The sequence below is a fragment of the Phocoena phocoena genome, chromosome 6 (genome assembly GCF_963924675.1).
Source record: "Phocoena phocoena chromosome 6, mPhoPho1.1, whole genome shotgun sequence".
NCBI lineage: Eukaryota > Metazoa > Chordata > Mammalia > Artiodactyla > Phocoenidae > Phocoena > Phocoena phocoena.
In genome coordinates, this window is record NC_089224.1 from 26,128,967 (window position 1) to 26,149,276 (window position 20,310).

General features: G+C 43.1%; 1 protein-coding gene across 1 annotated transcript in view; it reads left to right on the top strand.

The window, feature by feature from the left end:
- The window catches only part of WNK2 (WNK lysine deficient protein kinase 2), a 164,556-nt gene that overhangs the window by 105,675 nt on the left and 38,571 nt on the right, over positions 1-20,310 (top strand). Inside the window, exons 19-22 of the mRNA XM_065878923.1 lie at positions 15,644-16,467; positions 16,758-16,827; positions 18,717-18,799; positions 18,896-19,587. Coding sequence (XP_065734995.1) covers positions 15,644-16,467; positions 16,758-16,827; positions 18,717-18,799; positions 18,896-19,587 — 1,669 coding nt within the window. The remainder of the gene's footprint in view (positions 1-15,643; positions 16,468-16,757; positions 16,828-18,716; positions 18,800-18,895; positions 19,588-20,310) is intronic.

Genomic DNA, 20,310 nt, shown 5'->3' on the forward strand with positions numbered 1-20,310 from the left:
TTATGGCTGTTAGCATTTGCCTTATGTATTGAGGTGCTTCTATGTCGGGTGTATAAATATTTACAATTGTTATATCTTCTTCTTGGATCGATCCCTTGATCATTATGTAGTGTCCTTCTTTGTCTCTTGTAATAGTCTTTATTTTAAAGTCTATTTTGTCTGATATGGGAATTGCTACTCCAGCTTTCTTTTGATTTCCATTTGCATGGAATATCTTTTTCCATCCCCTCACTTTCAGTCTGTATGTGTCCCTAGGTCTGAAGTGGAACTCTTGTAGACAGCATATATATGGGTATTGCTTTTTTATCCATAGCCAGTCTATGTCTTTTGGTTGGAGCATTTAATCCATTTACATTTAAGGTAATTATCAATATGTATGTTCCTATTACCATTTTCTTAATTATGTTGGGTTTGTTATTGTAGGTCTTTTCCTTCTCTTGTGTCTCCTGCCTAGAGAAGTTCCTTTAGCATTTGTGGTAAAGCTGGTTTGGTGGTGCTGAATTCTCTAGCTTTTGCTTTTCTGTAAAGTTTTTAAAATCTTCATTGAATCTGAATGAGATCCTTGCTAAGTAGAGTAATCTTGGTTGTAGGTTTTTCCCTTTCATCACTTTAAATATGTCCTGCCACTCCCTTCTGGCTTGCAGCCTTTCTGCTGAAAGATCAGCTGTTAACCTTATGGCGATTCCCTTGTATGTTATTTGTTGTTGTTCCCTTGCTGCTTTTAGTATTTTTTCTTTGTATTTAATTTTTGATAGTTTGATTAATACGTGTCTTGGCGTGTTTCTCCTTGGATTTATCCTTTATGGGCCTTTCGTGCTTCCTGGACTTGACTGACTATTTCCTTTCCCCTATTAGGGAAGTTTTCAACTATAATCTCTTCAAATATTTTCTCAGTCCGTTTCTTTTTCTCTTCTTCTTCTGGGACCCCTATAATTCGAATGTTAGTGTGTTTAATATTGTCCCAGAATTCTCTGAGACTGTCCTCAATTCTTTTCGTTCTTTTTTCTTTATTCTGCTCTGCGGTAGTTATTTCCACTATTTTATCTTCCACATCACTTTTCCTTTCTTCTGCCTCAGTTATTCTGCTATTGATTCCTTCTAGAGAATTTTAAATTTCATTTATCATGTTATTCATCATTGTTTGTTTGCTCTTTAGTTCTTCTAGGTCCTTGTTAAAGGTTTCTTGTATTTTCTCCATTCTATTTCCAAGATTCTGGATCATCTTTGCTATCATTACTCTGAATTCTTTTTCAGGTAGACTGCCTATTTCCACTTCATTTGTTTGGTCTGGTGGGTTTTTACCTTGCTCCTTCATCTGCTGTGTGTTTCTCTGTCTTCTCATTTTGCTTAACTTACTGTGTTTGGGGTCCCCTTTTCACAGGCTGCAGGTTCGTAGTTTCTGGGTTTTTTTTGATGTCTGTCCCCAGTGGCTAAGGTTGGTTCAGTGGGTTGTGTAGGCTTCCTGGTGGAGGGGACTGGTGTGTGTGTTCTGGTGTATGAGGCTGGATCTTGTCTTTCTGGTGAGCAGGACTGTGTCCTGTGGTGTGTTTTGGGGTGCCTATGACCTTACGATTTTAGGCAGCCTCTCTGCTGGTCGGTGGGGTTGTGTTCCTGTGTTGCTAGTTGTTTGGCATAGGGTGTCCAGCACTGTAGCTTGCTGGTCGTTGAGTGGAGCTGGGTCTTAGCATTGAGATAGACATCTCTGGGAGAGCTTTCGTTGTTTGATATTACATGGATCCCGGAGGTCTTTGGTGGACCAATGTCCTTAAGTTGCCTCTCCCACCTCAGAGGCACAGGCCTGACACCCAGCCAGAGTACCAAACCCTGCCAGTCACATGCCTCAGAAGAAATGGGATAGAAAAAGAAAGAATCAAAGAAAAATAAATAAATAATCGAAATAGTTATTAAAATGAAAAATAAATTATTAAAAGTTAAAAAAATAAAAAGTAATAATAAAAAAGAAAAAAAATGGACAGATAGAACCCTAGGACAAATAGTAAAAGCAAAGGTATACAGACAAAATCACACGAAGCATGCACATACACACTCACAAAAAGAGAAAAATATATATATATTTTTAAAAAGGGAAGAGTGCCACCAAATCAATAAACAAATCTACCAATGATAATAAACTCTAAATAGTGAAATAAGATGAACATTAAACCAGAAACAAATTAGATGCAGAAAGCAAACCCCAAGTCTACGGTTGCTCCCAAAGTCCATGGCCTCAATTTTGGGATGATTCGTTGTCTATTCAGGTATTCCAGAGATGCAGGGTACATCAAGTTGATTGTGGAGATTTAATGCGCTGCTCCTGAGGCTGCTGGGAGAGATTTACCTTTCTCTTCTTTGTCTGCACAGCTCATGGCGTTCAGCTTTGGATCTGGCCCCGCCTCTGCGTGTAGATCGCCTGATGGCACCTGTTCTTCGCTCAGACAGGACGGGGTTTAAAATTAGCAGCTGCTTAGGGGTCTCTGGCTCACTCAGGCTGGGTGCATGGAGGGGTATGGAATGCGGGGCAAGCCTGCAGCAGCAGAGGCTGGTGTGACATTGCAACAGCCTGAGGTGCGCTGTGTGTTCTCCCAGGGAAGTTGTCCCTGGATCACAGGATCCTGGCAGTGGCGCTCTGCTTAGACTCCTGGGAGGGGAGGTGTGGATAGTGACCTGCGCTTGACAGGCTTCTTGGTGGATGCAGCAGCAGCCTTAGCATTTCATGCCCTACTTTGGTGTCTGTACTGATAACCCACCCATCTCTGGAGCTCATTTAGGCCGTGCTCTGAATCCCCTCTCCTGGCGCACCTGGAAACAATGGTCTCTTGCCTCTTAGGCAGTTCCAGACTTTTTCCCGAACTCCCTCCCGGCTATCTGTGGCACACTATCCCCCTTCAGGCTGTGTTCACGCAGCCAACCCCCGTTCTCTCCCTGGGATCTCACCTCCAAAGCTGGAACCTCAGCTCCCAGCCCCCACCTGCCCCAGTGGGTGAGCAGACAAGCCTCTCATGCTGGTGAGTGCTGGGCGGCACCGGTCCTCTGTGCGGGAATCTCTCCGCTTTGCCTCTGCAACCCTGTTGCTGTGCTCTCCTCTGTGACTCCACAGCTTCCCCCCCGGCACCCCCCATCCCCACCAGTGAAGGGGCTTCCTAGTGTGCGGAAACTTTTCCTCCTTCACCGCTTCCTCCCAGAAGTGCAGGCCCCATCCCTATTCTTTTGTCTCTGTTTTTTCTTTTTTCTTTTGCCCTACCCAGGTACGTGGGACGTTTCTTGCCTTTTGGGAAGTCTGAGGTCTGCCAGCGTTCATTAGATTCTGTAGGAGTTGTTCAACATGTAGATGTATTTCTGATGTATTTGTGGGGAGGAAGGTGATCTCTATGTCTTACTCCTCCGCCATCTTGAAGGTCTCTCCCCTTCATCAATGTTTTATAGTTGTCAGATTACAAATCTTTCATCTCCTTGGTTTAAATTTATTCCTAGGTATTTAAATCTTTTTGGTGCAATATTAAATGCAGTTGTTTTCTTGCTTTCTGATACTTGATTTTTAGTGTATAGAAAAGCAATAGATTTCTGTATATCAATTTTGTATTCTGCAGCTTTACTGAATTCATTTATTAGTTCTTATAGTTTTTTGGTAGAGACTTTAGAATTTTCTGTATATAGTATGTCACCTGCAAATGATGATAATTTTACTTCTGCCCTTCGAATTTGGATGCCTCTTATTTCTTTTTCTTGTCTGGTCGCTGTGGCTAGAACTTCCAGTACTCTGTTAAATAGAAGCGGTGAGGGCATCCTTGTCTTGTTACTGATTTTAGAGGAAAAGCTTTTAGCTCTTCACTGTTGAGTATGATGTTAGATGTGGGTTTGTCATAAACGGCCTTCATTATGTTGAGATATGTTCCCTGTGTACCAACTTTGAGAAGAGTTTTTTTCATGAATGGATGTTGAATTTTGTTAAATGTTTTTTCTGAGTATATTGAGATGATCATGTGATTTTTATCCTTCCTTTTGTTAATGTGGTGTAACACACTGATTGACTTGTGGATTCTTTCATCCATGGAATAAATCCCACTTTATCATGGTGTATGATCCTTTATGTATTATGTTGATATTTGGCTTGCTAATATTTTTTGAACATTTTGTATCAATATTCATCATAGATATTGGCCTGTAATTTTCTTTTTTAAAAAAAATTTAATTGAAGTATGTTGTTTTACAATGTTGTGTTAATTTCTGCTCTACAGCTAAGTGATTCAGTTATATAAACATTCATTTTTAAAAATATTCTTTTCCATTATGGTTTATCATAGGATATTGAATATAGTTCCCTCCCTGTGCTATACAGTAGGACCTTGTTGTTTATCCATTCTATATATAATAGTTTGCATCTGCTAATCCCAAACTCCCAATCCATCCCTCTCTCACCCCACTTCCCCCTTGGCAACAGTAAGTCTGTTGTCTATGTCTGTGAGTCCATTTCTGTCTCGAAGATAAGTTCATTTGTGTTATATATATATATATATTTTTTTTTTTTTTTTTTGCGGTTACGCGGGCCTCTCACTGTTGTGGCCTCTCTTGTTGCGGAGCACAGGCTCCGGACGTGCAGGCTCAGCGGCCATGGCTCACAGGCCCAGCTGCTCCGCGGCATGTGGGATCTTCCCGGACTGGGGCATGAACCTGTGTCCCCTGCATCGCCAGGCGGACTCTCAACCACTGTGCCACCAGGGAAGCCCTGTATTGTATTTTAGATTCCACATGTAAGTGGTACCATATGGTATTTGTCTTTGTCTGACTTACTTCACTTAGTATGATAATCTCTAGTTCCATCCATGTGGATACAAATGGTATTATTTTGTTCTTTTTTTCTTTTTTAAAAAATGCTCATATAATTGTGACACATATATAGATGTACATGAAATATTTTTATTGTTAGTTTTATTGTTAGTTTTACAAAAACAGGGTCATTTATTCACACTTTTCTGCATCTTGCTTTTCTTTTTTTTAGTTTAATTTTATTTACTTATTTTTATACAGCAGGTTCTTATTAGTCATCCATTTTATACACATCAGTGTATACATGTCAATCCCAATCTCCCAATCTCCCAATTCATCACACACACCCCACCTCCCGCTGCTTTTCCCCCTTGGTGTCCATACGTTTGTTCTCTACATCTGTGTGTCTATTTCTGCCCTGCAAACTGGTTCATCTGTACCATTTTTCTACGTTCCACATATATGCGTTAATATACGGTATTTGTTTTTCTCTTTCTGACTTCACTCTGTATGACAGTCTCTAGATTCAACCACGTCTCTACAAATGACCCAATTTTGTTCCTCTTTATGGCTAAATAATATTCCATTGTATATATGTACCACATCTTTTTTTTTTAGCATCCTTATTGGAGTATAATTGCTTTATAATGGTGTGTTGGTTTCTGCTTTATAACAAAGTGAATCAGTTATACATATACATATATTCCCATATCTCTTCCCACTTGCGTCTCCCTCCCTCCCACCCTCCCTATCCCACCCCTCTAGGTGGTCACAAACCACCGAGCTGATCTCCCTGTGCGATGTGGCTGCTTCCCACTAGCTATCTACTTTACGTTTGGTAGTGTATATATGTCCATGCCACTGTCTCACTTTGTCACAGTTTACCCTTCCCCCTCCCCATCTCCTCAAGTCCATTCTCTAGTAGGTCTGTGTCTTTATTCCCGTCTTAACCCTAGGTTCTTCATGACCTTTTTTTTTTTAATTAGATTCCATACATATGTGTTAGCATACATTATTTGTTTTTCTCTTTCTGACTTACTTCACTCTGTATGACACACTCTAGGTCCATCCACCTCACTACAAATAACTTAATTTCGTTTCTTTTTATGGCTGAGTAATATTTCATTGTATATATGTGCCACATCTTCTTTATCCATTCATCTGTTGATGGACACTTAGGTTGCTTCCATGTCCTGGCTATTGTAAATAGCTCAGCAATGAACATTGGGCTGCATGTGCCTTTTTGAATTATGGTTTTCTCTGGGTATTTGCCCAGTAGTGGGATTGCTGGGTCATATGGTAATTCTATTTTTAGTTTTTTAAGGAACCTCCATACTGTTCTCCATAGTGGCTGTATCAGTTTACATTCCCACCAACAGTGCAAGAGGGTTCCCTTTTCAACACACCCTCTCCAGCATTTGTTGTTTGTAGATTTTCTGATGATGCCCATTCTAACTGGTGTGAGGGGATACCTCCTTGTAGTTTTGATTTGCATTTCTCTGATGATCAGTGATGTTGAGCAGCTTTTCATGTGCTTCTTGGCCATCTGTTTGTCGTCTTTGGAGAAATGTCTATTTAGGTCTTCTGCCCATTTTTGGATTGGGTTGTGTTCTTTTTTAATATTGAGCTGCATGAGCTGTTTATATATTTGGGAGATTAATCCTTTGTCCGTTGATTCATTTGGAAATATTTTTTCCCATTCTGAGGGTTGTCTTTTCGTCTTGTTTGTAGTTTCCTTTGCTTTGCAAAAGCTTTTAAGTTTCATTAGGTCCCATTTGTTTATTTTTGTTTTTATTTCCATTACTCTAGGAGGTGGATCAAAAAAGATCTTGCTGTGATTTATGTCAAAGAGTGTTCTTCCTGTGTTTTCCTCTAGGAGTTGTACACTGTCCGGTCTTACATTTAGGTCTCTAATCCATTTTGAGTTTATTTTTGTGTTTGGTGTTAGTGAGTGTTCTAATTTCTTTTACATGTAGCTGTCCAGTTTTTCCAGCACCACTTATAGAAGAGACTGTCTTTTCTCCATTGTATATCTTTGCCTCCTTTGTCATAGATTAGTTGACCGTAGGTGCATGGGTTTATCTCTGGGCTTTCTATCCTGTTCCATTGATCTATAGTTCTGTTTTTGTGCAGGTACCATATTGTCTTGATTACTGTAGCTTTGTAAGATAGTCTGACGTCAGGGAGTCTGAATCCTCCAGCTCCGTTTTTTTCCCTCAAGACTGCTTTGGCTATTCAGGGTCTTTTGTGTCTCCGTACAAATTTTAAGATTTTTTGTTCTAGTTCTGTAAAAAATGCCATTGGTAATTTGATAAGGATTGCATTGAATCTGTAGATTACTTTGGGTAGTATAGTCATTTTCACAATATTGATTCTTCCAATCCAAGAACATGGTATATCTCTCCATCTGTTGGTATCATCTTTAATTTCTTTCAGCAGTATCTTATAGTTTTCTGCATACAGGTCTTTTGTCTAGGTAGGTTTATTCCTAGGTATTTTATTCTTTTTGTTGCAATGGTAAATGGGAGTTTTTCCTTAATTTCTCTTTCATATTTTTCATCATTAGTGTATACGAATGCAAGTGATTTCTGTGCATTAATTTTGTATCCTGCAGCTTTACCAAATTCATTGATTAGCTCTATTAGTTTTCTGGTGGCATCTTTAGGATTCTCTGTGTATAGTATCATGTCACCTGCAAAGTGTGACAGTTTTACTTCTTCTTTTCCAGTTTGTATTCCTTTTATTTTTTTTTCTTCTCTGATTGCCGTGTGTAGGACTTCCAAAACTATGTTGAATAATAGTGGTGAGAGTGGACATCTTTGTCTTGTTCCTGATCTTAGAAGAAATGCTTTCAGTTTTTCACCAATGAGAGTGATGTTTGCTGTGCATTTGTCATATATGGCTTTATTATGCTGAGGTAGGTTCCCTCTATGCCCACTTTCTGGATAGTTTTTATCATAAATGTGTGTTGAATTTTGTCAAAAGCTTTTTCTGCATCTATGGAGATGATCCTATGGTTTTTATTTTTCAATTTGTTAATATGGTGTATCACATTGATTTGCATATATTGAAGAATCCCTGCATCCCTCGGATAAATCCCACTTGATCGTGGGGTATGATCCTTTTAATGTGTTGTTGGATTCTGTTTGCTAGTATTTTGTTGAGGATTTTTGCATCTATATTCATCAGTGATATTGGCCTGTAGTTTTCTTTTTTTGTAGTATCTTTGTCTGGTTTTGGTATCAGGGTGATGGTGGCCTCATAGAATGAGTTTGGGAGTGTTCCTTCCTCTGCAATTTTTTGGAAGAGTTTGAGAAGGATGGGTGTTAGCTCTTCTATAAATCTTTGGTAGAATTCACCTGTGAAGCCATCTGGTTCTGGACTTTTGTTTGTTGGAAGATTTTTAATCACAGTTTCAATTTCATTACTTGTGATTGGTCTGTTCATATTTTCTATTTCTTCCTGGTTCAGTCTTGGAAGATTTTACCTTTCTAAGAATTTGTCCATTTCTTCCAGGTTGTCCATTTTATTGGCATAGAGTTGCTTGTAGTAGTCCCTTAGGATGCTTTGTATTTCTGTGGTCTGTTGTAACTTCTCCTTTTTCATTTCTAATTTTATAGATTTCAGTCTGCTTCCTCTTTTTCTTGATGATCCTGGCTAGTGGTTTATCAATGCTGTTAATCTTCTCAAAGAACAAGCTTTTAGTTTTATTGATCTTTGCTATTGTTTTCCTTGTTTCTTTTTCATTTATTTCTGCTCTGATCTTTATGGTTTCTTTCTTTCTGCTAACTTTGGGTTTTGTTTGTTCTTCTTTCTCTAGTTCCTTTAGGTTTAATGTTACATTGTTTGAGATTTTTCTTGTTTCTTGAGGTAGGCTTGTATAGCTATAAATTTCCCTCTTAGAACTGCTTTTGCTGCGTCCCATAGATTTTTGATCATCGTGTTTTCATTGTCTCTAGGTATTTTTTGATTTCCTCTTTGATTTCTTCAGTGATCTCTTGGTTATTTAGTAACGTATTGTTTAGCCTCCATGTGTTTGTGGTTTTTGTTCTTTTTCCCTATAATTGATTTCTAATCTCACAGCATTGTGGTCAGAAAAGATGCTTGATATGATTTCAGTTTTCTTAAATTTACTAAGGCTTGATTTGTGACCCATTATGTGATCTATCCTGGAGAATATTCCGTGCACACTTGAGAAGAAAGTGTAATCTGCTGGTTTTGGATGGAATGTCCTATAAATATCAATTAAATCTATCTGGTCTGTTGTGTCATTTAAAGCTTGTTTTTCCTCATTAATTTTCTGTTTGGATGATCTGTCCATTGGTGTAAGTGAGGTGTTAAGTTCCCCCACTATTATTGTGTTACTGTCGATTTCCTCTTTTATAGCTGCTAGCAGTTGCCTTACGTATTGAGGTGCTCCTATGTTCGGTGTATATATATTTATAATTGTTATATCTTCTTCTTGGATTGATACCTTCATTATTATGTAGTGTCCTTCCTTGTCTCTTGTAACATTCTTTATTTTAAAGTCTATTTTATCTGATATGAGTATTGCTACTCCAGCTTTCTTTTGATTTCCATTTGCATGGAATATCTTTTTCCATCCCCTCACTTTCAGTCTGAATGTGTCCATGGGTCTGATTTGGGTCCTTTGTAGACAGCATATATATGGGTCTTGTTTTTGTATCCATTCAGCAAGCCTGCGTCTTTTGGTTGGAGCATTTATTCCATTCACATTTAAGGTAGTTATTGATATGTATGTTCCTATGACCATTTTCTTAATTGTTTTGGGTTTGTTTTTGTAGGTCCTTTTCTTCTCTGTGTTTCCCACTTAGAGAAGTTCCTTTAGCATTTGTTGTAGAGCTGGTTTGGTGGTGCTGAATTCTCTTAGCTTTTGCTTGTCTGTAAAGCTTTTGATTTCTCCATCAAATCTGAATGAGATCCTTGCTGGGTAGAGTAATCTTGGTTGTAGTTTCTTCCCTTTCATCACTTTGAGTATATCATGCCACTCCCTTCTGGCTTGTAGAGTTTCTGCAGAGAAATCTGCTGTTAACCTTATGGAAGTTCCCTTGTATGTTACTTGTCATTTTTCACTTGCTTCTTTCAATAATTTTTCTTTGTCTGTGATTTTTGCCAATTTGATTACTGTGTGTCTCGGCATGTTTCTCCTTGCTTTCATCCTGTATGGGACTCTCTGCACTTCCTGGACTTGGGTGGCCATTTCCTTTCCCATGTTAGGGAAGTTTTTGACTATAATCTCTTCAAATATTTCCTCTGGTCCTTTCTCTCTCTCCCCTCCTTCTGGGACCCCTGTAATGTGAATATTGTTGTTTTTAATGTTGTCCCAGAGACCTCTTAGGCTGTCTTCATTTCTTTTTATTCTTTTTTCTTTATTCTGTTCAGTGGCAGTGAATTCCACCATTCTGTCTTCCAGGTCGCTTATCCGTTCTTCTGCCTCAGTTATTCTGCTATTGATTCCTTCTAGTGTATTTTTCATTTCAATTATTGTGTTGTTCATCTCTGTTTGTTTTTTAATTCTTCTAGATCTTTGTTCAACATTTCTTGCATCTTCTCAATCTTTGCCTCCATTCCTTTTCGAGGTCCTGGATCATCTTCACTATCATTATTCTGAATTGTTTTTCTGGAAGGTTGCCTATCTCCACTTCACTTAGATGTTTTTCTGGGGTTTTATCTTGTTCCTTCATCTGATACATAGCTCTCTCTGCCTTTTCATCTTGTCTGTCTTTCTGTTAGTGTGGTTTTTGTTCCACAGGCTGTAGTGTTCTTGCTTCTGCTGTCTTACTTTGTTCTTTTTTTTATGGCTGTAGTATTCCATTGTATATCTGTACCACTTCTTCCTTTTCTTTGTACCACATCTTCTTTGTCCATTTATGTGTCAATGGACATTTAGGTTGTTTCCATGTATTAGCTATTGTGAATAGTGCTGCTGTTAACGTAGGGGGTGCATGTATCTTTTTGAATGATAGTTTTGTCTGGATATATGCCCTGTAGTGGGATTGCTGGATCATATGGTAAGTCTATTTTTAGCTTTTTGAGGAACCTCCATACTGTTTTTCATAGTGGCTGCACCAACTTACATTCTCAACAACAGTGTAGGAGGGTTCTCTTTTCTCTACATCCTCTCCAGCATTTATTATTTTTAGACTTTTTAATGATGGCCATTCTGACTGGTTTGAGGTGGTACCTCATTGTAGTTTTGATTTGCATTTCTGTAATAGTTAGCAATGTTGAACATCTTTTTATATGCTTGTTATTGGCCTGTAATTCTTTTGTAGTATATTTTTCTAGGTTTGGTATCAGGATAATGGTGGCCTCGTAGAATGAATTTGGGAATGTTCTCTCCTCGTCAGTTTTTGGGATAGTTTGAGAAGGCTAGGTATTTGCTCTTCTTTATATATTTGATAGAATTTCCCTGTGAAGCCATCTATCTTGTCCTGGACCTTTGTTTGCTGGGCGTTTTTTGATTATGAATTCAATTTCACTACTAGTGACCAGTCTATTCAGATTGTCTATTTCTTTCTGATTCAGTCTTAGAAGATTGTGTGGCTCTAGGATTTTTTATCCACTTTTAGGTTGTCCAGTTTGTTGCTGTATAACTGTTCTTATGATTTTTCATACCTCTGTGATATCAGTTGTAATTTCTCCTCTTTATTTCTTATTTGTTTGAGCCCTCTCTCTTTTTTTCTTAATGAGCCTTGATAAAGTCTTATCAATTTTGTTTGTCTTTAAAAAAAAAAAACAAAAAAAAAACAAGCTCTTGTTTTCATTGATTATTATGTTGTTTTTTGGTCTCTGTTTTATTCATTTCTTCTCTGATCTTTATTATTTCTTTTTTCTGCTGGCTTTGTTTGTTCTTTAATTCTTTTGGACAGTAAATTCAGTTGTTTATTTGAGATTTTTCTTTCTTTTTGAGGTAGGCCTATATTGCTATAAACTCCCCTCTTAGAACCACTTTTCAGTGTCACATAGATTTTTGAAAGTTGTGTTTTTATTTTCATTTCTCCAGATGTTTTCTGATTTCCTCTTTGATTTCTTCGTTGACCCATTGTTTTTATAATAGGATATTGTTTAATCTCCATATGTTTTGTTTTTTCCATTTTTCTTCCTGTAATTGAATCCTAGTTTCATACTCTTGTTGTCAGAAAAAATGCTTGATGTAATTGCTGTTTTCTAAATTTGTTAAGACTTGTTTTGTGGCCTAGCCTGTGATCTATCCTGGAGAATGTTTCACATGCACTTGAACAGAATGTATATTGTGCTGTTTTTGGATGGAATGTCCTGTATGTATCTATTAAGGCCATCTGGTCGAATGTGTCATTTAAGACCACTATTTCCTTATTGATTTTCTTTCTATATGATATGTCCCTTGATGTAAGTAGGGTGTTATAGTCTCCTAATATTATTCTATTGTCAATTTCTCCTGTTAATATTTGCTTTCCATATTTAGGTGCACCTATATTGGGTGCATATATATTAATGAATGTTATATTCCCTTCTTGTATTGATCACTATATCATTATATAATGCCCTTCTCTGTCTTTTCTACACTTTCTTCTAAAATCTAATTTGTAAGATATGAGTATCACTACCAGCTTTCTTATCATTTTCATTTCCATGAAATATCTCTTTCCATCTCCTCACTTTTAGTCTGTGTGTCTTTCACTCTAAAGAGAGTCTCTTGCCCATAGGTGGGTCTTGTTTTTTATCCAGTCATCCACTTTATGTATTTTGATTGGAACATTTAGTCCATTGACATTTAAAGTAATTACATATAGGTGTGTACTTAACTGCCATTTTGTTACTTGTTTTCTGGTTGTTTTTGTCATTCTATATTCTTTTCTTCTTCTTTTAGTTTCTTCCCTTGTGGTGTGATGATTTTCCTTAGTGGTACGCTTGTCTTACTTTCTTCCTATTTTTTGTGTATCTATTGTAGGATTTTGATTTGTAGTTACCTTGGGGTTCATATATGTTGACCTATATATCTACTTGTTTTAAACTGGTAGTCATTTAAGTTCAAACACATTCTAAAAAAATCTACATTTTTTTACTCCTCTCCCCCACATTTTGTGGTTTTTTTTTTTTTTTTGGCTGTGCTGAGCAACATGCAGGATCGTAGTTCCAGGACCAGGGATCAAACCTGTGCCCCCTGCAGTGGAAGTGTGGAGTGTTAACCACTGGACTGCCAGGGAAGTCGCTACATTTTGTGTTTTTGATGTCATATTTACATCTTCATGTTTATCCCTTAGCTGTTTATTGTAGTTATGGTTGACTTTCTAATTTTTGTCTTTTAATCTTGTACTAACTTATGTAAGCAGCTGATCCACAGCCTTTACTATATATTTGCCTTTACTCGTGGGATTTTTCCTTTCCTATAAATTTTTACATCTTGTTGTAGCCTTTTTTTTTCCACTTGGAGAAGACCTTTTAAGACTTCTTTTAAGGTGGTTTAAGTATTGATGAACTCTTTTAGTTTTTCCTTATCTGAGAAGTTCTTTGTTGCTCTTTTAATTCTGAATGATAATCTTGCTGGGTAGAGTATCCTAGGTTGTAGATTTTGCCCTTTCAGCACTTTAAATATGTCATGGCATTCCCTTCTGGCCTGCAAAGTTTCTGCAGAAAAATCAGCTGATAAATTTATGGGTGTTCCTTTAGTATATGACTCTGTTTTTTTCTTGCTGCCTTTAAATTGTCTCTTTGTCTTTAACTTTTACCATTTTAATTATGGTACATTTTGGTGTGTGTCTCTTTCAGTTAATCTTGTTTGGGGCATTCTCTGCTTACTGTACCTGGATATGTTTCCTTCTGCAGGTTTAGGAAGTTTTCAGCCATAATTTCATCAAATACATTTTTGACACTTTTCTCTCTCTTTTCTTCTGGAGCCCCTATAATGCAAATGCTAGTATGCTTGATGATGTCCTAGAGGTCCCTTAAAGTGTTCTCATTTTTTTATATTCTTTTTCTGTTCTGATTGGATGATTTCCATTATTCTCTCTTCCAGATCTCTTATGCATTCTTCTGTATCACTTAATCTGCTATTAAATCTTTCTAGTGTGTTTTTCATTTCAGTTGTTGTATTCTTCATCTCTGTTTATTTTTTATGTTTTCTACTTCTTTGTTAAAATTCTTACTGTGTCATCTATTCTTTTCCTTAGTTCATTTAGCATTCTTTTTACTAATGCCTTGAACTCTTTCTGGTAAATTATTTATCTCTGTTTCATTAGTTGATTTTTCAGGTTTCTTTATTTTCATCATTTTTTCATTTCAAACAGATTCCCCTGTATTTGCATTTTGCTTAACGTTGTCTCTATGAAATTAGGTGAAACAGTTACCTGTCTTGGTCTTGGAGGGTTGTACTTGTGTGGGAGCATCTCTATGCAGTCTGTCTGCCCAGTGGCTTTGGCGGGAGAGCTGGATCTGAAGTGAGCATTGGTCATGTCTTCCCCCAGAGTGCGCTGACTGGTATCACCTTGGTGGAGATGGAGAGGGTGGAGGCAGAGCCAGATATGATCTGGGGCTGCTTCTAAGCTCAGTGGTCATCACTGCCCTTTTAGGAGCGGTGTCTGGTCCCGAGGTCTGGAGCCGAATCCCTGAGGGTGGGGTCTGAGCTACCTCCTTTCCCTCTAAGTGTGTGCTCTTCACCCTCCCGACAATGGCAACTTTGCACCAGTGGAGATCCATGCTGGAGCAAGAGTGTCTGAGTGGTGCCTGATATAGGCCAGTGTGTGTGCTGGTGCTGTCCCTGCACACCAGTCAGAGCTCCAGTCTAGACTGATTTGCCACCTCTGTGAACACCAGTAATGGCTGCTTCCACCCCATTCTGATGCAGGACTGGGTCAGAGCCAGCTCTGTCTCCCACAAATGCACACTTTACTCCATGACAGCAGCCTTTGGCCTAGTGGGAAGCTGTGCTGGAGCTAGAGGTGCCAGAGTGGGTGTTCAGTGTGGGCTAGGGCACGTGTTGGAACAGTTGACCAGAGTCCCAGGCAGTTTCAATCTGCTTCCTCTGTCTCGTTCCTAGGAGTAAGCAAGAGTGTTCACACTCTTCACAAGTGAATTCTAGGATTGTTATAGCCCAATATGTGTTCAAACGGCTCACTCCCCAGGGAGGATCTCCAAGCCCTTGTAATCCCTCTCTACTCTGTGTCCCCTCCTAGGGGTGCCAGTTCTGACCTGATCGCTTCTTACCCAACTCCATGTGGATCTTTACTGCCTTGGTTGTATAAGAGTCTTCCTGCCAGTCTTTGGTTTGATTTTAGTGAGAATTGCTCCACATTTGATATATTTTTGAAGTGTTCATAGAAGGAGGTGAACTAGTAGAAGGTGTCCTTCTATTCCTCCATCTTGATCTCCTCTCTCTGGTCTGAGCTTCTGATCTTACCAAAGCACGGTGTCGGGTTCATCAGAAGTTCCTGCTCACTCCAGGGCAGGGGAGTGTGTACAGCTCACTACTTAGATTTTATAATTTCATTTTACAATTTTGTGGAATGGACCAGTGCAAGGGTGACCAGAGCCATATTTTTATGGAGCTGGAATGACAGTCGACAGACAGGTGATGGGTTATGCCTGATGGCTTAGTGCTACAGAAAAATCAGAAGGAAGGTGTGGGTGTGCTAGTGCAGCTGGATGGGACACTGCTGGTGCATAGCCTGAGGTGGGAAGTGGGGCTGCGGGAAGACCTGTGCAAGATGTTTCAGGCAGAGGCCAGCACGTGCATGACGTTGGCACGTCTGAGAAAAGGAGAGAGGACTGGTGTGTAGGGCACCGCCAGCTCATAGCAAGCATCTTTTTGGCTAGCGAAGTGCCAGGTAAATAGGACCAGAATAGGTTAGTATAGAGGCATTTTTCCTATTTCTTCTAGATCCAGTGTTCTCTAAAGAGCAGCTGTCTTCGAAGGAAGAACCCAGCTTCTCGGCTAGTCTGCAGCTTTTGAGCCAAGCAGGCCCCAGGGACCCTCCTGGTGGTGCACCATCCCCTTTGGTGCCATCATCCCCTCCTGTGACTGCTGTGCCCCAAGACATGGCCCCACCAGCTGCCAGTCCTAAGCCAGAGCCAGCAACAGGGGCTGCCATGCAGGCAGGGGTCCCAGGGACCCCTCAGGGGCCGGCCAGTGAGCATAAGACCCCCTGGCTACTGGTGGAGACTCATGATGGCCAGCTTCCTGCACTGGCCCCTGGCACAGGCCGAGGGCCTTGTGCCCCATCTCTGGAGGCCCCATCCCATTCCACGGGTCTGGGGGATCCTGGCTCAGCCAGAGAGCCCAGCACCAGGGGGGAGCCCCTGTTGGCTTTGGCCCCTGTGTCTGGTGCCCCTGGCGGGGCCCCTCAGCCCACCCTGGGCCAGCCCCTTCCTCCACTCCCCTCTGTGGTGGGGGCCATCAGCCTGGCCACTCCCCAACTTCCCAGCCCCCCGCTGGCACCTACCGCCCCCCCTCAGCCGCCCTCAGCCTTGGAGTCAGATGGGGAAGGGCCACCCCCAAGGGTGGGCTTCGTGGACAGCACCATCAAGAGCCTGGATGAGAAGCTGCGGACTCTGCTCTACCAGGAGCATGTGCCCACCTCTTCAGCCTTGGCCGGGACCCCTGTGGAGGCAGGTGACCGAGACTTCACCCCGGAGCCCCCAAGAGGGGATGAACCCTGCACAGAGGCCTCTGGCGGTGAGCTGGCCCTGCTGCCCCAGCCTGCGGTGAGTACCACCTCACCCAGAGGCACTGTCCCCAGGTGGGGGTCTGGACAGGGGTGGGGACTGACTCTAACCCAGGCCAGTAGGCATCCTGGCCATATAGAGCCGCCTTACCCCAGCCCAGGCCGTCCTATTCTCAGGGACCCCTGCCTGACCCACCCGTGCGTGTTTTGCTCGAGTGGCCTAGGGAGGAGGAGCCCAGCCTTTGGACTGGGGGAGAGGATTTGCAGTTTTGCTGCAGAGGTGTTAGCAAGTGAGGCTCACAGCTCTTTCCTTTTTGTTTCTTTCTTCAGTTGGAAAAGTCAGAAACAGCCCTTGGGTTAGATGTCACGTTGGAGCAGGCCACGTCCTTGCCAGTGACAGGTAACAAGCCATAGGCGCTACCAGCCTTCCTTACTCTGAAACATTCTGCCTCTTTACCCTTCATCCCCACAGCATCTTGGATGGGACCCAGATGTGGCAGGAGCTCATCATGATAAAGCCTTAGTTAAAACCCACTGAGTTCTAGCACAAACCATGTATTCACACTCCAGGGAGAGAAAGTCCTCTGTCTGTGGAAATGGGTGAAAGCCCTGTGGACTGCGTGTTGGGATGTTATCAGGGCCTCTCTGGCCCCCCAGTGCTCTCAATATATTCTGGTGGACACCCCTAGCTTCCATTTCTTTAGAAGGTTACAAGATGATTGTTTATATTTTGGACAGAGTACAGGGCTGGGGCTGGGGAGTTCCAGCAGGTCCACGGGAGCTGCCAGGCTGGAGCCATCTGTGAAGTTCTGAAACAGGATTTCCTCCGTGGCTCCTGGGTATTATGCATCTCTGCAGGAACTCTGGCTGTAGTTCTCATTTCATTATCTGAGCACCTGTGTTTCAGCCCAAGGGAGTTGGTCTGACCTTCTAAGGTGTTGGTTCCTTCTTGGCCTGGAATTTCTTGGGAGATTAGCAAGATAAGGATCCAGCTGACCTTGTAACGGAAACCTGGGTGTGTGTCAGTGGCAGGCACAGCCCCCCAGTTCACAGAGCAAGGGGAGTGGACCGTTGGATTCTGGCTAGACCCCTGGACAGGGCATTCTCTTATAGATGCCACACTTGAGAGGGGTGAGGCAGCTGTAATTGGGGTCAGAAGCTATAGCATATGATGTTTACCTGGGGAAGATGAGGGTCATGGGGTGAAGCAGGAGTGTGCTGGGGAAGGGAGAAGGTGAGAGGTTGTATCTGAGTGCCTGCTCCATCTCCTGACTTTTGTCCGTGAGATGTGTACCATGGGCCTCCTTCTGCAGCATCAGTGGCTTCAAGTGCTGGAAGCTTCCAGAGTACAAAACTCATAGGAGAGTTCTAAGGAGACAGATTCTAGTTTGGAAGAGGTGAACTTTTCTGGCAGTCAGAGCTGTTGGTAATGAGCCTCCTGTCCCTGGAAGTGTGCAAAGCAAGGTTGGAGGATCCCCGCCACAGGCACGTGGGGAGGAGTGTCATGTGTTGCCTAGGGTTGGGGTTGCATGACAGACGGGTCTAGGTCTTCCCAGGAATCTGTGAGGGGGGCAGCCCCCCAGCCTGGCTGGAGGCTCTGTCAGCCCCTGTCACCACCCCCAACCCCCCACAGCATGTCAGTCCAGCTCGGATTAACGCACAGCCTCAGCTTTCTCTTGCTGTGTGCAGGTCTCAGCTCAGGCCAGGCTCCCACACATGAGGTCCTTCTGCTTCTGTTGTTTACTCTTCACAGCAACCTGGGAAGGCTGATCAGAAATATCACCTGTAGATGGGGAACTGAGACAGCCTCAGATGACGGGGACCTTCCCTAGACATTGGAGCAGCAGGGTTAGGAATTAGCCTTATTGATCTGATTTTCCAGGACCTCATAAGACCCTTTTATCATCGGAACATGTCAGGGAGAGAGAAGGTGATGCCATCAGGTGATAGAAATATCAGGTGAGACAGGGTGACATCATCAGGGGTCTAGAGAGGACAGGTGAGACAGGTGATAGTCATCAGGTATGTAGAGGGCCTGGCTGTGCCTGAGGGTCTGGAGCAGGGGTCTTCAGGGACCTGAGTGGTGTTGGGCTGATGTCTCCCTGCTTTTCTGGGTTCTAGGGAGTCTCCTGTGAAGTGACAGGGTTAGGATGTCAGTAGTTTTCGTTTTCCTAGCTGCACACATACCTTCTCAGTGCCACTCCCTTTCTCTTCTGACTGGCTGCTTTGGGGCCATTCCTGCCCTTGTTCTCTGTACCAGCCTGAGTAATGATTTTGATGTTCCTACAGCAGAATCATCTTTGAGCAGCATGCTGGGCTGTGAAGGAGGACAGGTGGCCTCAGATTCGCCCGTAGTACCCAGTGTCCCCCAGGTAAGGAGTTTTCTCCAGTGAGACGCTCAGTGGGTTGGCGGGCTTGCTCTCTGATGGTGTTTGTGTGGAATCTTTTCCTTTCCACTGTTTCCCAAGGATGCCCCTGCTTCTGCCATCCCTGCACGTCTGGAGCCCACAGATTGGACCAGCAGGGTCCCTGGGGAAACCTTGGCCGAGTCCACGCAGAGCTGCCCGGGGACATTGACTCAGCGTGGCCTGGAGAGCCACCCCCAGACACACAGCACTCTGATCTCGGGATCCCCTCAGAAGTGGCCAGGGCAGCAGGATGGCAGCTCGCCAGCCAAAACTGTAGGCCGGTTCTCAGTGGTCAGCACCCAGGATGAGTGGACTCTGGCCTCCCCCAGTAGCCTGCGGTACTCAGCCCCACCTGACGTGTACCTGGACGAGGCCCCCCACAGCCCAGACATGAAGCTGGCTGTGCGGCGGGCACAGACAGCCTCCTCCATCGAGGTCGGCATGGGCGAGCCCATGTCCAGTGACTCTGGGGACGAGTGCCCTCGAAGGAGGCCCTCCATGCAGAAGCACACCTCCCTGCCTGGCAGCGGTGGTGGTGTGGCCAGTGACTTTGTGAAGAAGGCCACTGCCTTCCTGCACAGGTCCTCTCGGGCTGGCTCCCCAGGCCTGGAGACACCCAGCAGGATGGGCGTGAAGGTGCCCACCATCAGCGTGACCTCCTTCCACTCCCAGTCCTCCTACATCAGCAGTGACAATGACTCAGAGATCGAGGATGCTGATATCAGGAAGGAGTTGCAGAGTCTTCGAGAGAAGTAGGTCCTGCGGACCAGGTCGGGTCCGGGCCATGGTGTCAGGGAAGTGTCCGGCAGCTGAAGTCCAGGTCCTGCCATGTGCACTTTGAGCTGTCTGGGCCGGGTGACAGGGTACAGGTGATGTCCCTGCTGTCAGACCTGGTCCCTGGTCTCTGAGGGCCACACCTCCCCTCATCCTTTGGCCTCACACACAGGCCTTGCTCACACTCGCTCTCTCCCCCTGCAAGTTCTACCTGCACCTGCTGTGGTCAGGGTCACTGAGGTACAGCTACACCGTGAAGTCTCCTTCAGGGCAAGAGCGCCTCACTGTACAGTTACTAAGGTGGGGAGAGGCTGGAGTCCTTGGGAAGGAGTGGCCATGGGCTCTTGGAGTGGGCCCAGAGATGGGAGACGTGGGCAGGAGGAGCCCGTGCCTCTCTCCCACTATTGGCTCTGCACGGAGAGCCCCAGCCCCGCCCTCACCTCAGCCCCGCTCTCCCCTTCCCCTGCCCCAACACTGGTCCTAGCTGCATGCTCCCTGAGGAAGGCCAGCAGGGACCACCCGGCCCTTTCCTGGACTGTTCTAGAAACTGCCCTTGCCCACAACCAGTGATTCTACCCGAGTCGTCATGGCAGCTTCCTACCCACATGACCGGTCATCTCGACTCTATTCCCAGGGATGATGTTGCTTGTGGGGTCAACCTGAGCTGGAAGCTCCACTGGCCAGGGCTGGAGCCCTGGGTC